The 17,925-nt window shown below is 41.0% G+C and overlaps 1 protein-coding gene across 6 annotated transcripts in view; it reads right to left on the reverse strand.

Annotated features, from left to right (window-relative positions):
- The window catches only part of mef2aa (myocyte enhancer factor 2aa), a 59,649-nt gene that overhangs the window by 9,687 nt on the left and 32,037 nt on the right, over positions 1–17,925 (reverse strand). For 4 of the 6 annotated variants that reach the window (XM_034141302.1, XM_034141300.1, XM_034141301.1 and 1 more), the window contains 2 exons: positions 7,707–7,841; positions 6,101–6,314 (listed from right to left, as the gene is read on the reverse strand). In XM_034141302.1, coding sequence (XP_033997193.1) covers positions 6,101–6,314; positions 7,707–7,841 — 349 coding nt within the window. Of the gene's footprint in view, positions 1–6,100; positions 6,315–7,706; positions 7,842–7,908; positions 8,041–17,925 lie in introns of all 6 variants that reach the window. The other 2 variants (XM_034141305.1, XM_034141303.1) reach the window with 1 other exon arrangement.

Raw genomic sequence — 17,925 nt, forward strand, 5'->3', positions numbered from 1 at the left:
CCCTGAAAAGGGGCTTTTTCCCTTCTCTTTTGTGTCATTTAGACAATAGCTGCTTCCTGGCTATTTATTTATTCAATCAAATACACTTGTGTCAGCTTCCCACTAGCATTGTTTATTGTCCTTTATACTGTTTTTCCAAAGAAATGTTACTGTAATAGAGGCAAGGATAATAAATGCCTTCAGTGGTCCTCAAAAGCACATCTAAAATATGAATTTGTTAAGAAAAGCTGTTGCTGTTGTTGTACAATTATAACATATATTGGTATAAAATGTATGACTGCATTTTTTTTCACTCAAACTGTTTCTGTTACCATTTCAAGATATCTTTGTTCACTTGTATACCGACATATGCTGGGATGATAACAACTTGACACATTGCTAGTGCATCATCAGGCAAAGACAGACAGAAGCTCAGTGTGGTGTTCACTGCCTTATTTAATGTTGGGTTAACCAACCTGAGTTGCATTTGTTGTAACTTCCTATGATTATGACTTCAGATGTCTGATGATTAATAATTCCCACACTTGTTTCACATAAATGCCAAGAAGGGAACACATGTCTGAACAAGTACTCGGACCACAAAGATCATTTTGAGCCAACGTAACAGCCACAAGTTAAGACCCAGCCTTCAAGCAGGGACATTTCAGGTTTTCTTCTAAAGTCTATCCTCACTCCATACTCAGACTTCTGTAATGGCTTGGTTCGGCCAATAAATCATCTGACTGAAACCTGTGCATGTGGAAGGCTGTTTGGTTTCTGTTCATTGTCCTGAATTATTAACACGGTCTGGGAAGGGGACTTACATAAGGCCTTGTGTTTACAACTGAGACATTCAGTTTTCATTTGAAGTCCAGGGAAATAAAACAGAGAGACTTGAGCTCAATATCCCACTTGCGTGAGGTTCAGGAAAAGAGAAAATGTCTTGATAAATGAAAAGGAATAATAGATGTGAATCAAGGTCTCCAAAAACACTTTTCTAATAATAGATTCCATGCAGTTGTGTTGTTGTGTCTCAGAAAACTATGAGCAGACTAGTGACTAGTTAAACCTAAAGGCACAAGGCTATCAGGTTAATAATTGTTCTTGTTTTTTTGTTTTTGACAGCATTATTCTCCAATTTTGAATGCATGTATAACCTTTAATCACCCATCAATAAAAAAACTGAAATTCGCACCAGAACAAACTAGGTGCAGCTACATATCATTTATTCCATTACCCAATATTTTCTGCTGATTAAACAAATGTGCAATGGCACTGTGTTTCAATAGCTTGTAATGCTGTGTTGTGTACAGCTTGCAGACTTAAATTCTCTCCGATCACAACAACTTTGATTTTTTTATGCTCACCAGTCTAGAACTACAGACATAAATAGATTGTTTTTGAAGGCGCAGTAGCTGTAGAACACTTTTTTTAACCAAAGATTAGACTACAACAATAACAGATGGCTTTTAATAATAATCTTTTGCTAGAGAAAACCTCTTTTATCAACATGTGTGTTCTTGCAAGTCAGGCTATTTTCATATTCACCTAATAAGTAAAGAATAACTCTTCCAGATCCCAATATGAGATCCCTTTTATCAAAAAATCCAGGGTTTTTGGCCTTGAAAGTTCTCTCTATGGTGATACTGAAGAAGAAGAGAGAAGATATCACACTAATCCATCTGGCCACTTTGAAATGTTTCTGCTGTGGTCATAGCTGCTACTTGTGAAAAATCTGAGCTATGTCAGGAATGGTCATCTGACAGCAGGGCTTGGAGAGGTTTCTTCACCCTGTACTATCTGCTGTTCTACACTCTTGGTACAAACAACAGCTGCAGCATGCTCACTCTGTGCCAAACGCTGACGCCCCCTGGCAGAGGACCCTGACTCTACCCGACCTGGTACCACACCCTAAACTTATACCCAACACCCTCTTGAAATGTTGTAAACTGATCCAAAGTGCTATGCATACCTTCTAATCAATACCTAGCCAAATACCCCATTGTAAGCCTATATTCTAGTGGTTGTCCCCTTGCTATGAACGTCAAATATCGTACAATTTTGAAACACTATATTGCATTTTGTTAGAAATACTATATGGAGTGCAGCGAGCTTAGTGATAGGGAAGGAGTTAAACTCCACCTGCTTTCGCCTCTCACACAGCACATTGCAGCCATGACAAGCTGTCCGGTCATTGTGTACCGAGGACTTAGTGGGGTGTCATGGCCCGAATACCTAAAGGGTTATGCAGGTCTAGGCATCTTACAGACCCGCTCCAGCCTTATAAGGGCTGCCTGAGTAGTGGGGCAAAACAGATGCACCTGTCAATAGAGGGAAGGAAACAGGATGAGGGAGGGCTCCATAGAGGTGACAAGTTTAAAGGAAACGCTGCGTTTATTTACCTGCCAAAGTCAGTCGGACAGCTAATTGCCTCAACTGGTTATACTCACACAAACACCACACTGTGTGAATGCTGCTGAGCCATTACTCACACATGCATTTAACAAGCATAACATACATTTCCTCTGTTGAGAGGAACAATACTTGTATTCCCTTTGCATGCAGTGAAAATAGTCGGTCAAAGGCACTATCAGTCAATGACAGTGACAACCGTCTTGAAGCACTCACAGATGGATATGCAACTATCCAGCTCGCGTGCTAAGCAGGAGGCCAATTGGGCAGAGCTACAGAGAGCTAATGAATCTCTCCGGGAGGACTTACCCGCTGGGCCGGAGCCCACACCACTTGGCACTGAAAGGTCTGTGGTATCCAGCATACCACCTAATGAGATGCACAGAGTGATATGATTAACCATCTGCATCCTTCTGCAAGCTAGCAGAGCATGTGATGGAGATGCCAGACCAGACATGAACATTTCATGTAGATCCATCTTCACAGCTCACGAAAGGGAGGTGTGTGCTCTCGCCAGTGTCCTCATGGTGGGGACATTTTCAATTTATGATTAAAGAGAGCAACATCAAGCCGTATTCAGCATGGTGTTTTGTTATGTTTATAAAGTTGGAAGTGATGATTGCAGAATTCCACAATGAAGAAGCACCTGCTGCAACAATACATTATTCTATTTCTGAATCTACTGGATCCTCTCATTGAAGTTCTAACAAGTAGAAACCATCATTATCTAGCACACAACAGCAGGTCTGCCACGTGAGCCTTGGACACAGACTTTATAAAAGAAGGGTCTGAAAAGTGAAGCCAATGCAGGATTGCCCTAAACCTGTATTCTTTCTCATTTACAACTGGGGGCAACTCCACTAGTTGCAAAAAGAATCCCGATGTATAGAAGTCCATAAGAAAAATAACTCTACTTGTAATTTGATTTATAATCTGAGTAAACTAATTTATAAGATTTAGATTCAATAGCTAGTTACAAGTCTTCTTTAAATACAACATGTTCATTTCGTAAACCCATTTCCCATTTAGAGTAAAAACACGATTAAGCAGGGTATGGTTATGGGATGTCTACATTGTGATTAAAAAAAGAAAGAGGTGCAACATTTGCCTGGCTTCAACATCTTATCTAAATATGCCCACTTCTGGGTGATGTCACATTGGCTACGTCCACTTATATGGGCCGGGGCACTTTATTTTTAAGCTTTTTATAAAGGCTGATCCGAAATGAATCATAACAAACAAAAACAATGCAAATAAAGCATTGAATTATCAGGAACGAGTAGTTATCTCAAAACACAATCAATATGTAAACCCCCTGTGTATGAGTAGGTGTTGTCCAATTCTGGTATGTGGTTAATTTTGAATGAGGTATTTCACACCTTATTGCTTGCACCTCTATCTTGTGCAGTGTAGCTGCATCTTGCAAAAGCCATCTGGAATGACTTTGTCAAGCCTCTCATTCAAGAACTAGTGTACACTGACATTATTTTTCCACAACGCTGATACAGTAAAAGGTGTGATGATAAGCATTTAAGAGAGTGTACAAATATAAATACATGACAGAAACACCAGCTAAATGGTGCAGAGTGATATTATTGCTTGATCTGAGGCCCCTTGCATCCACATCCATCTTGAAGAAGAAAAAAAAAGGGGGAGAAGCAAGAGAAACAACTAGCCTGGCTCCAACTAAAGTTAAGAAATCTGCTTTTAATGCATTGTGGTTTACATTGGGGAGACCAGCATAGACTCTGAGAGACGTGCCCGACACACATATTAACTGTAGTTCATCCAAAAATAGTTAAGAACAGTACAGCATGTTATCCCATCAAAGCCCATTTTCATAATTTCTTGTCAAACAAACAAGATATAATGTGGAGCAGTTAGTCATTGTTTTTGTTTGGAGACAACCAGGCTAGGTGTTACCCCCTGCTTTGAGACTGGAGCCACACGAGAACGGTAACGCAAACGAACCAAATTCGATATCAAAAAAGTCTTCCGTCCACACCGCAATAGGCACCAGAAACGTGTCCGTTCACACGAGCCCGCTCGAAAGCGCTGGAGACGCTGTAGTACATATGCCGGGCCTGTAAGTGGCGCTGTATTTCTGCCACAAAATACACCAAAAGCAGCGAAGAAGACTTCCCGTGCATGGTTGCCATGGTTGCCCTTCTGTTTATTCTCCGCGGTGGACGCTCTGGCTCTTTTTCTCCCTCCCCGAGGCAAGCGTGTGCTCCTGCTGTAAATCTCTCCGGTAGTCCACCAGCAGATGAAAAACACCCACCTCTCCGCCTCTTCCAAGGGAGAGTTTCCGTTTTTTCGCCGGTCAACATGTCCGTTAAAGTTTAAATCTTCCGGACAAAATTAGAAAAATGCCGGTCAGAGGTCTTCTTTGTTAACGGTATTGAGCTTTAAAACAAATTGATAACGACTCTATATAATAATATAAGAATAATAAATGGAGCCTCTCTTTTCCTCCCCCTCTTCTGACAGCCCAGCAGCTGATCTCTGAGCAGGAGAGGTGGGGAGAGGCGGGGCTATTGCTTCATCGTTATCAGAAAATAATAATAATACATGAGACTTGTATAGCGCTTTTCTAGAAACTCAAAGACGCTTTGACAGAGAATAAAAAATTATTTACAAAAACAAAACAAAAAAAAAAAAAATACAAAAAGAGATAAACAAAACAGAAAACAGGGGGGGGGGTGGTCAGTGGTTGAATGCAGTGTTGAACAGGTGGGTTTTGAGTGATGTTTTGAATGCGGTGAGGGAGGAAGAATCTCTGATGGATTGGGGTAGTGAGTTCCAGAGGGTGGGTGCAGCAACGGAGAAGGCTCTGCCGCCCCAGGACTTGAGGTTGGTCCGGGTGGGGAGGGACAGGAGGTTGGCAGCAGCAGAGCGGAGGGAGCGAGTGGGAGTGTGGCTGTGGAGGAGGTCAGTCAGGTAGGATGGGGCCAGGTTATGGAGGGCTTTGTATGTCATTAGGAGGATTTTGTACTTAATTCTCTGGGGGATGGGGAGCCAGTGGAGCTTGATGAGGACGGGTGTAATGTGTTCACGGATTCGGGTGTGGGTGAGTAGACGGGCGGCGGAGTTCTGGATGTATTGAAGTTTTTTGAGGATTTTTGCAGGTGAACCATAGAGGAGGCTGTTGCAATAGTCCAGACGGGAGGTGATGAAGGCGTGGATAAGGGTTTCTGCAGCAGTGGGGGAGAGGGATGGACGTAGACGGGCGATGTTTTTGAGGTGGAAGAAGTGAGTGACAAAAATGATTGTATAGGGCGTAGACACGGAGCCGTTTGGCCCCCCAGCGCATTGCGTCCCCAGATCTACCCACCTTGGGACCCGTTATCGTTATCTGCGTTTCCCTGTCAGCCTCGTGTGGCCGAACCGTCTATATGATAGAGAACTGTAGCGGATACGACCGTTACCGTTCTTGTGTGGCTGCAGCCTTAGTGTCTAGGCTAATAAGATAAGATAAGATAAGATAGAATCTTATCTTAATGACTTAATGACTTCCATCAGTTTCTCATCAGAACTGTCAAATTGTTCCAACAAAAAATGTATGCCAGCAGAATTATAACAATAATATACTGTAATCACATACTACACTCACAAAGGGGCTTTAATCAACTAAATAAATCCTGCTCTGAGTGTTCTGCATCCTTTGTGCACCACTTTGACCAATTAACTGGGGTTTTTGTGTACTAACCTGCACTGGTGGGCCTCTGGGGTCCTCCACTGGAGCCCACATTCCTGTGCATAGAGGCCTGTGGAGGGGACAGCATCCCACTGTCAATGAGAGAGGCCGCGGCGGCCGCCAGCGCCTGGCTGCCCAGAGTCCCTCCTGTCTGGTACATGGCATTATGATTGGACACAGGCACTGCCACATGCATGGAGAAGTTCTGCTGAGGCAATGCTGTGGGCTACAAGAGGGAGACAAACACAAGCAGAGGTTTACACATAAACACACTCAAGACCAAGTCTAATGATGAGTCTGATGGGTCAGTGATTGTCATGGCATCATTAACAGAGAGCCACCCTTGAGGGTTTGCTTTAATAAACAAGGACATACTGTGCATTTTAAACTTGACTGTTTCTTCATCACAAAATGTTTTAAGACACTTTATACCCAACATGAGGGCTATTGGGTAACACCATAAGATCATCACAAAAGTTTATTCTGATTTACATCATACATTAAGTATACACACAAGTCTTCAGTATAACACAACACACAGAAAAATCACAAAAAAACATGCGCTCAGGTGATCACTTTGGCATTGCAGCAGTCAGCACTACAGACGTACTTTCACCTTTTCAAACACCACTGTGTTACGTGTTTCTCAGCACAGCAGAGAGGGATGGCAGGGATTCACAACTACAAGAATCGTGACTCACTTGCATTTACCTAAAAAGTGCTGACTGTGCAAAGCTTAAGTGAGAATGACAGGTGGCGGTGAGAACGTTTCATCATAGCATTATCCAGTGAGCCGGTCGGGTGTTATCATTAGTTTGTTAATGGCAATGTGATGCTCTTCATGTCAGGAAAATAGAGAAAACGACTGCTTAGTAAGCACTATGTTCTTGCACAGTTCTAATATTGTCCCGCATGATAAGATCACAAAAGATTTGTGGTAATTTAGAGTGTGAGCCAGTGTGGTATTTGATGAAGGAGAGGGAAGATGCTAAATGATAGCGTAGTGTTAGTGTGCTCTGGGAACACTTTTATGCTGGAGCCATTCAGGAGTAAGATTTATTTTATGCTAGAAGGCATCTAAAGAGAGGTAATAGAAGGATTATAAAGGGGACATTTCAAACATTACATTATCAAGGAACTGTTAACGTTTTTTTATCTTGTTTTCGGTTATGCCTGTCACTTGTAAAAATATAAATTAGGTTGGAGAAAAAAACCTTATATCACAGAACCTGCATAGCCTTATGATAAATACTCACGACAAGTGAGAAAGTATTTATTGTACATTCCCAATGGTTCTAAATAGCAACTGCTGTTTGATTTATGATAACATGACCATGATACTAGGGTGTAATCTTTCCAGCAGAAGCATGCAACATTTCACCTGTTCACATGAAATGTGATCTTATCAGGGTGTGCCAAAATATCAGTTGCAAAACAAATCATCATAAGAAACAAATGCACACCCAGTGAAGGGGCATTCATATTAAGCTAGAGTAGTTCTGAAAGAAGTTGACAGAGGTTCTGGGGGTAACAAAAAGAGGAAAAAGTTAAATGAAAAAAGAGTGAAAATCCTTTGTGCCACAAAGCCAAGCAAAAACGTTGCATTTACAGTACTTACGATTTTATGATTTCTCATCATATTATCAAACTCCTCATTAATTTTTTTATACTTTTCTTCTGTGTGAGGAGTGAGGACATATGAGGCATCGGGGTCCGGGCTATCACAACCTCTGTGTTCTTTCTTGTTTAGCGCCTGTAGTGAACATCAACATAAAGACAGGAATCAACACAAAACAGCAGGGGACAAAGGAAGTACTTACACCACAGCGCTTGTACATTAAATCACTCTCTTCGTTTAGTTTGCCGAAATGGTCGTCCATGAGGGGGCTGTGCCCAAAACAGTCTTCAGGATCAGGACTAGCACAGTCATTATGGCCTTTGTTTCTCAATTTCTGAAAGGAAATTGCACAATTTCAAGAAACAATATAATACTAGTGTTTTTGCTTACTTTATATACATATACATATCTACTGAAAAAGTATATATCAAACATGTACAACATTAAACATCTACTGTACATTGCCCTTTCATTTCTTTCATGTGTTACATTAAACCATAAACAGCTGATATACAAATGCAAGGTTAAAATGTAGTTCAATACTGTGCGCCAAGGGTAAACTGAAATATCCTTTCACCCTTCAAAAGTGTTCAGAGAAACAAAATATTATCCTCCCCCCTTTTCCTCTATCTCTCTCTCTCCTTCTTCCCCCTCCCTATCTCTCCCTGTTCTTCCTTCTCTTGTGTCTCTTTGCATTTTTCATCATGTTTCAGTTATCATAAGCCACCCAGCTGGAAGAAAACCCTGCATAAGAAGATCCTACATCCGAGCACTTTAAGACTGCCCCAGCCTGTAATTCAGTATGGCTGTCACTCGTGGAATCCTATCAAACCTAATGCATGTGAAGAATAAAATGGATAATCAAATGTGGTCAAAGATGCTTATTTGAGCGTGAAATTGAGCAATTATTGTAAAAGCAAAGCGCTCATAAGTGCATAGGATGGTGAGTGGTGGTGTTATAAAGAGTCTATTCTTACTTCAAGAAAAACACATCATAAAACTAAACAAATAAATGCAACGCTGTCCCTTTTTGCTCACTTTCTTAGAGGCTGTTCTCTGCTCCTCATCACAGCTCTGAATAGCGGTGTTAACAAGACTTGCTGACAGCATGTGACAGCATGTGATATCAAGACAGTGTACATCAAAACATGATTTATGTGTGGCTCTCGAGGTGCCTCTATCAGACTGCTGCAGGTCCACAGCAGCGCCCTGCCCTGTCTGTGGGCTGCCTCGGAGGCCTCATGTCTACAGGAAGGTCACTGACTCCTGTGGATTCTGGGGTCAGAGTGTGAGCAAGAGGAGAGGAACCCACACACTAATGAGACCTTACTCTCTGTCTCTGCTCTTCACGCAAGAAAGTGGAAAATGTGTGTGTGAAAGAGTGGCTATATGAGTAGGAGTGTGTGTGGTGCATATGTGCAATCTGTGTGTGCGGAGGGGGGGAGGTGTATTTCTACAGCTGCTACATCCTCTGACAGCGATGTGACAGTACGTTTAGGTCTATGCCAAGACAATGCGGCTAACCCCGCGCTGCTCACCACAACCTCAGTGTAAGTTACATTTCCTAAAACCTATGATAAGGCATGCGTAATATCATTGCTCATTAAAAACCCCGATGATGCTTAATTTCGAATTTCTCACTTAAACTTAAACTAGCCTTCACATGTTTTTAAGGGAAGTACATGACGGGGCACCTCAGAAATAAGGAAGTTCAGAAAAGCACCCACAATTCTTCAAACACAAGTGTCCACAATGCTAAAGGGAAACAGAGAGAGAGGAAAAGAGAAAAAGATAGAGAGAGAGAGGGAGAGAAACATTCTCTGGATAATGAATGGCCAGTACTGTACCACAGATGCATTACTGTTTGGTGCGGTACAGAGCAGTGGCATTCTTCTCATTCTACGAAAACGCCTTGCTGCTTCATTTCCTGTTTACTGAACGAACCCTCTTTAGTTAGGGTCCTGAAAGGCCTGTGTTTACTGGGGTTAAACTATGCACTTTCTCCACCACTGAGCCAAAGATCTGATCTCAACCTGCACATTTTGGTTCCAACCTGCTCATTATGGGAATATCTTGGTTGGGCTGGTCGGGCACGGCTGCGTGAGTCGGGCAGGGCTGCTCTACTTTCACAACAAGCCTGGCCAGCCTTCGGTACGCCGCACCCACTGGCCCAAGCCATTTAGGGAGGGGTTGCAGCACAGTGGGTGAGCGGGAACCAGATAGCAGCAGACAAGGGCAGGCAGCAACCAGATCTGTTCCATTACACATCACTACAATTCATATCGTCTTCAAAAAGATACAGTGAAGGTGTGTTTGTCGTATATTAAGAGGTATTTATCTCTATGGCGTCCTATAACATTTAAGGCTTTGGAATGCATGGCTGTAATACTTTGTTAAATTACTTGGAATGTTTTGGGCACCCCACAGACACTGCCCACTGCTTTCAGTAAATGGATCACTAAATTAGCACATGGCCAAACAGGTGTCTCTCTTTCAAACACCTGTCAAGACCTGGCTCCCCACACTGGCCAATCAGAGGCAGCCGCGCAGAGATATGGCCGTAGAAGGGACCACATGGAGCCCTAAAGGCCACCTGACCCGAGATCAACTTTGCTCTTACATCTCAATGCTGCAGACTGCTCCAGAGACACTACAGTGTTCTGACCTAGAAAAAGCTGAAAAACCTACGAGACAATCAGGATGCAAGAAAGAAAAGATAGCTTCTTTTTGCATTGTGAATAGCTTGATATAAAGCCGGTTCAAATTGCCTTTTTACTATGTTGAATCAAATTGTTTGGTTTGTAACTTGGAAAGCCAAGTTGGCTGGATGTGAATACAGCTGAGGTTGGGATTTTCAGTAGCATTTCTAATGAAAGATATGTGCTGTTTGTTGCGAGAGGAGGGCTGGAAGGAGTATGGACAAGGGAACTTGTGTAATCTATTCACAGTGTCCTGAGAGGCTCACAAAGATGAGAGGGAACGAGGCCAGCTGCTATTTTCTCACAGCAGTCCAAACCTGTATTGATAGAAATTTGGCTCTTCAAATAAAAATGAGACTGTGAGTGGCTGACGTCAAACCAACTGGGCACCATTGTCTGTGTGTGCATGTGTGTGTGTGTGTGTGTGTCTGTCAGTTTGCTTGTGTGATACTTGAACTTCTTTTAAAAAAACATTTCCGTTGCAGGAGGCCTTGAAGCTTCCTTATACTGACGAAAACATCTATCCGTCATCTCCACCTGAGGCCTGACTATTAACCTAGCTGTAACCATGGGGAACATTCAGCTCAGTAATTGCCTCTCCAGATTTGCACTATACAGTATGTTCAGAACACAAGGCTATAGTGTGCTATGAAAAGCAACCTGGCATGCTACTCTGATTTAATATCTATGTGAATTACTTTTTTGATGACATTCTTCCCAAAAGTTACATTAATCACAAATAAAGAAGATTGTTTTGCCTGCTCAATTCTGGACCTTACATTTACTTTCAGGCTCCATATTCCGCTTTTGTATTGGAACATTTAAGCACTATTCCTTGGAATAAAAATAAAAATAAAACCATTGCATAAGCCACCTACATCACCTGTTTCTTGAGAAGTACTTTCAGTGAAATGGGTCCAAACTGCGTACTGTGCTGCTGCGAGTCTTGGAAAACAATTTCACTTGGATGTTCTCTCTTGTGTCAAGAGAGCTTTCTGCATTTAACTTATTCATGTCCTGTACAGTACTGTACGTGAATAGAAGGCAGGGTGAAAGGAGAAAGATAGTGGTTCGGTATAAAAGCTGAACTTCAAAATTGTGGGGGAGATGGCTGAAAGGAGAGCATGAAGAGGCTGTTTCTTCCGTTGTGCCTGAATCACAACAGCTTTCACTTACAGTAGCTCTCACTATAGAGCACCATCTGACCTATGACTGCTCTGATTACAGGCCCCTTTAACAGCAAGACAGTTTGTGATGTAACGGCGAAACTGCAGGAAAATTACACAAAATGCTCCAAAAGTGGAGTGCGACATGAATGTTTAATACATGCTGTTTATTCCAGCCGTCCGTAAAGTACACAGAGGCTGTGTTTTAACCACTGGTTGTGCTGCAGCCCTTCTTGGTCTCATTGCAGCCCGGTCTCCCAGTCTCTCGCCCTGCAGTGCTTTGAATTGGCCCTTGTGCCCGTCGCTACACTAAGCAAGGTAGCGTGCTAATCCTCATGACATCACCATTGTGTCCAGGCCGTTCCATCTAATGTGCTTATCAAAGGGCTTCTTTGAGTGTGAACGCACTAGGAAATCAGCATGGGGAGGCGGCTGATAGGAAGGCTTTTATCTGCTGAGGAATATCTCTGCTCTTATATAACATCTTAAGGGACTTTCTCTACCATCATGTTCACTTTTCCCCTGTGGTGATGTAGTCTTCACTTGAGGGGAATAAAAGCCTCTTTTGGTAGGTCTTTAGGCACTGCATGCCACGGCTCAGCACTACTGTAGGTTACAGTAATGTAGAAAGCCATCTTCTCTTTTGCCGATTCCCACCACATATTGGGAGTTTGGAGTAAGGGGCTATAAAATAAGGAGACGTCTGTAATTCCCAGACATATCTTGTTTAATCTCATGACCATTACACATTAGTGGCTGATATGAGGATATGAGGCTGGATTCATGTCCTTCCTGTGGCTCACTCCATTGTCTAGTTACACAGTGGACAGGAAGAGCAGCGGGAGGCGGCAACTCGACCGTCTGTATTTTATTTGGATATTATTGTCTTCTAGCTGTATTTACATTATGAGATTCAATCACACATGGCACTGGACGGACCACAATGAACTGAGGGCTCAAAGTACACCAGAGATATTTTTCCAAAGTGAGTCATGCTCATTGAATCCAAACCAGCGAGCGATACATATAAGCACAAACTGATCATATGTTATATTGTATATATAAAGCCCATCCATTTGACTGAATATGAGACAACTGCTTTGCAGCGAGCAGAGTTATGTTCACTGTCACTGTGGTGAATGACTGATGTGACGAAGTTATTAGCCGCCACATTCAGAAAGGGAAGCGTCTCAATCAGCCAACTGCATATTTTCAGTATAGACAAGAGGGAACTCAATAACAAATTGAAGATAAAGGCAAACCAATTTTATCATTATCTACAGATTAAAAAGAACGAGAGCACAGTCTCTGTTCCCACTCCACATAAAGAAAAGGTAGCACAACACTGATCACAAGGAGTTACGATCCATAGAGAAACATTAACTTCCAGATTATTGAAAATCTTTCCAACCATTGCTGCTCACTGTCTCTCTGTCTTCCACTCTCTCTCGTTCTCTCTCTCTCTCTGGTCATTGAGTGGATCATTAGCTGTCAGGGCCCTTGAAACCATACCCCCAACCCTGAACTCCCATTCCTGCTCGCCTCTAAAATATTCATAAGGACAATTAGGAGTTCCGATAAGGCGAGTACGGAGGGCTGGGGGGCGTGCGGCAGAGAGGGCAGGATGTGCCAGCAGGACGTCTGTTCTGCAACACTCTATACCCAGACCACAGACCTGTCCTCATCAATCTGAGACACAGCAGCCTCCCTCTTTGCCCCCAGTCAGGCCAGGCAGTCAGGGGAAGGTGGCATGGTGCCAGCTAACCCCCAGTCCCCCCACCCCCCTAATCCCAGCAGGCTTTGCTCTGTCCTCGCCCCTGGGCTGGAGGGGTTGGCCGCACAGCACGCTCAGTGGGAGGAGGGGGGCACAAGGGCAAGCTGATTGTAGCACGAGCTAACTCGCAGAAGCCGCTGTGCACGATAGCAAGGTCTCCTTTCAGCCGCTCAGCCCGCAAGGTCATTGAAGAACACAGAGGGGGGGGGGGGGGGACTCATGGCATGAGCTTCTAATGATCTTTAACATAACTAGTATCACTGTTGCTACGAACTGGATCAAACCAAATTAGGTCAGCTCAATGTCTGACCTATTTCATGTGGTTCGAACCACAGTTTATGACAGGTATGTGGTTTGAGCTGAGTTTTAGAAAGCGCATTGGTACATGCCGTCCAACACATTATTACTTCAGAAGGGTAACACATAGTTATTTTTTCTCAAGTTAATTAGCTGTTACAAGCAATTTCATTGCATTGCTTTTGTGTTACACCCTGCCCATCTCATGTTTAGCTATACTATAAATAAAGTAAACCCAAATTACTTTCAGGAATAACAACAAATATTACAGCAATTGGACAACAGAGAGAATCATAATGACTCATTTATCTAAAGGTCAATATGAAACATGTTTTTAATTTAACCTAAATAAAAAAATGTGTCAGGGGAAACTCATTTTGGTAAAAGGCACGATGGCTTGTGGTCTTTTGTTATAGTGTCTCTTTTTATTATCTGCTCTAAGGGACCCTTGAATTGAAATGAGACATACGCAATATTGTTGAGAGAGTGGAAAAGAGCTCTGACGTCGGTGAAGTACGACATGTGCTAAAAGCAAAACTCTTAGTGGTAACCTGGTAACAAGCATCCCAAATCGGGGAAAGGATAAAACAGTGAGGTAATACTGTACAAAATGTACGGTTCAAAATGAGCAGAAAACCATTACTTGATAATGGAGCAAGCCATTCAGCAATTCAATGGATAACTGTTGAATACCCCTTAAGGACACATACCATATAAAGAGCAGGGAAACTACATTTTGAAATCTCAAAGGCCATTTCTTGACCATTAGGAAATAATTACTGTGTATCTAATCCATACTAGAGGACATTGAGCATTTGTGAAATACTCACATGAACATTACCACAACTGTTTCATTTCACTCAGAAAACTACAAATGAGGGCTGGTGACCCTTTTTCACTAAAAGCCCAGAGGAAAAGGAGTCCTTGTCCTACAAAAAGGGGCGCTTTGAAACCCAGCATGTAGCTTGAAACAGAACCATTAATATTGCTTTACTCGCCGTGGTGAGAGAAGACTTTTCAGACAACTCTCCCCAGTAATGATGCTTTATAAGATAAGAGATGTTAAGATGGGATGCTGTATGTCAAGAGGAACATTATTACACATTAAATTGCCTGAAGAATTTACAAAACTAGGTCCCTAAATGTATAAAATAAAAGCATGTAATAAAGTAATACGTGGCTCTCTGTTTTCTGTCAAACATTTGTGTGATATTTATTTTTAACTTGTCCTACTACAGTAGTCTGCAAATAGACCCTGGTGTTGTACGGACAGCCAGTGTTTGTTTTGTCTAAAAACACAAGTTAACACTCGAGACACAGGCCCAAAGGTTACATGACTGCTTGCAGGTGTACAAAACACTATGCGCACAGGAAATAGGAAGTTGCTCATGTGTTTATAAGAGCCCCCAATGAAGAGGTGGTAGTAGGAGTACAGACACACATAAATGCCCCGTCGTCTCCCAGACGGATTCACTGATAGGCTTAGTTTTTATGTAGCAATATACATAAGATAAAGCAGAAACTATTCATAATGAGAAAGCAGGAGAATAAATATCCATTATTTTAAATAAAATACTGAAGCTTTAGGTACAGTAATGCCATCATAGTTATTACAATCTGCAGCATTGTGTAACCTACCTAGACTCAAAATAAAAATATAGAAAATAATTTTAATATCACTCCAATAAATCACAGGAGGCCAAAAGTACACATTTTTTTGTAATATAAAAAATGGGCTGGCAGAAAATGTCACATACAGTATATTGAAAAGACCTGAGCAATCCACATCAACCCAATAAGTCTATGTCAACAGCAATGACATTTGATTTAGCTTAAAAAGGATTTCTCATCACTGCTGCTGTGGGCTCTACGGTGAAATATCAAAAAGGAGAATATAGTAATATATGATGATGGCATGGTGAAGAGAGAAACTGAAGCAGATAGATAATGGATATGAGGTTGAGGTGGGGATAAAGAGTTGACATTTAAGTCACTGAATCAATATATTAATTTAGTTTAAACTTACTTACTTACACCTTTAATGTGATACGGACCAGAAGAAGAGACCATCTATTCAAAGATTTTACATCTGATGCTTTATTGAAATATTAAAAAGGAGCTCGAACTTCAGATTTTGTTGTCTCGTCTAAACAGCTGGTCTCCCTTTCTGCGCCACTGTAAATAGCCCGTCAAATTATATATAATGATGTAGATAATTATATGCAAAAAATGAGCAATTTACCCGGTCAGACAATAAGAAATCATGGATATTTCCATCTACAATAATGAGTGTGATCCTTATCACATAAAAATGTTTAATTTGTTTTCTATTCAATGTTTCTAGAAATGGCGGTTCACTGCATTATAGAGATAAAAAGAGAAAATGAAGCACTGGGAACATAAACAGGTTTCTCTGAATACCTGAAACGCTAACCAGAAACTGAAAGAGAGTATTATAGATTTGACCATTTGCATTATTCTGTGTTGACTTCACATTAAGATAATAGGAGACATCAGATGTATAGCCATGAGTCAGACAACAATGTAAGTAGGAAGAGAAGACTTATAACACTTAACCTTTTAACACTGTTTTCCTTTTGACATATGGACAAATACACAGAGCTGCCTTGTATAGATTTTGACTGTTAACATCAACACTGAGTAAGGTAGCCTCAACAATAGGTATTGAATTTCGTCTTTCTGTCGCAAAGGAAGTGATGTCATTTAGTTTTCTGTCAACAGCTCGTCAGTTTCTACAGAATAAATTAAAAAAAGACATCAGACAATAGCATCGGAGGCACCAAACTGCTGCAGTATTAAGAAACAGCATTAAGACTCTCAACCTTCACTGGTCTCCATATAATTATCAAAACTACAGTTCGGCTCAAACCCAATAACAATAACAATAACATGGGTGTAATTCCTGTAGTTATCCAACCAATATTATAAACATCCACTCAAGACATCTACTGGAGTGGTTAGCCCAAACACTGAATCCTGTAGATCACATATTTTTTAAACAAGCTTAAAATTCAAGGACAAAAAAAAAAGAAGTCGAAAAGTTCACAAAAAGAGCACAAATTCTAAAACTGCTGCAAAATGCTCAACCTAATTCAATTTTTGGAACTATGCACAATGATGATTTTACCAGCATTAAATCACATTATAACTGTCCCACACAACTAAGATTATATTTAATCATCAACAACAATGTATTCAACGTTTTAAAGAATTACTACTTTGTAGGTGAGTGGGATAAATGACACATCTGTTTATGTGTACTGTAAAGTGCTAGTAGGTCATTTGTTTTCCCAATGATAGTTAGATATACCTCATGTAGAATGATGTAATACTGATGAATGTTTTGAAAAACGATTCACAGATAGTTGGTCTGCAAAGATAGAGAAAACAAATATCTGGTGCACAGCTGTGTTACACTACAGCACAATGATTTAAAAACGGCCAAGAATAACAAACAGCTTGATGGGTAAATAATAATACAATTTCTTTACTACTTCATTGAATTACCCAAATCCATTTTGGTAGATATCTTTGTTGTTATACTTAAATTCATTTACAATCAATGTGACAATGTGTTGGCAAATGTCATGGTAAATGTGTTTCATCGCCTCCATAGCTATACTGCTGTGCTGTAATACTGTGTATTGCATTAGAGAACATGGTGGCAGTGGCAGTTTCCTTGTGTGCCAGCCGGAGCCTCATTTGACCGTCCTGTTTCTGAGCCACAATTATAAATACACACTCTGCTACTCAGAGCAGTCTCACCAGTGTGCTTTGATATTCAATGATCTACGCTTACTGTTAAAAAAAAACACAAACAAGACACGCACCACACTATCCTCGACAGACTTTGGAGTTGAAAGAGTACTGATCTACTTAATATTTGCATGGCTGGAGCTCATTTCTCACAGGAATATTTGATCACAAATGTTATTATTTAAAATGCAAATTATGTATTTGTTTCATGTTGATGTATCACAATGGGAATGCCAACACAAAAAAAGAAGCGTGAAAAAGTACTGTTTACAGATTCAGAGCCAGATTTGATCAAAAACATAGTTAGTTGCAGTAGTGTATGCAAGTATCCGTTTTAATATAAGAAATATCAACTTTTGAGTTGTCTTATTATGTACAAACTCGGAAGTATGTATCTGTGTCATTAAGTAAAAAAAACAGCTATATAATTATAGCTTTTTAAATATATATATTTAATAGCTATCTATTTTTTTTAAAGAACTGTAAAGTATAGCGCCTTCATGGTT

This window comes from Trematomus bernacchii, unplaced genomic scaffold, assembly GCF_902827165.1.
Source record: "Trematomus bernacchii unplaced genomic scaffold, fTreBer1.1, whole genome shotgun sequence".
NCBI classification, from domain to species: Eukaryota; Metazoa; Chordata; class Actinopteri; order Perciformes; family Nototheniidae; genus Trematomus; species Trematomus bernacchii.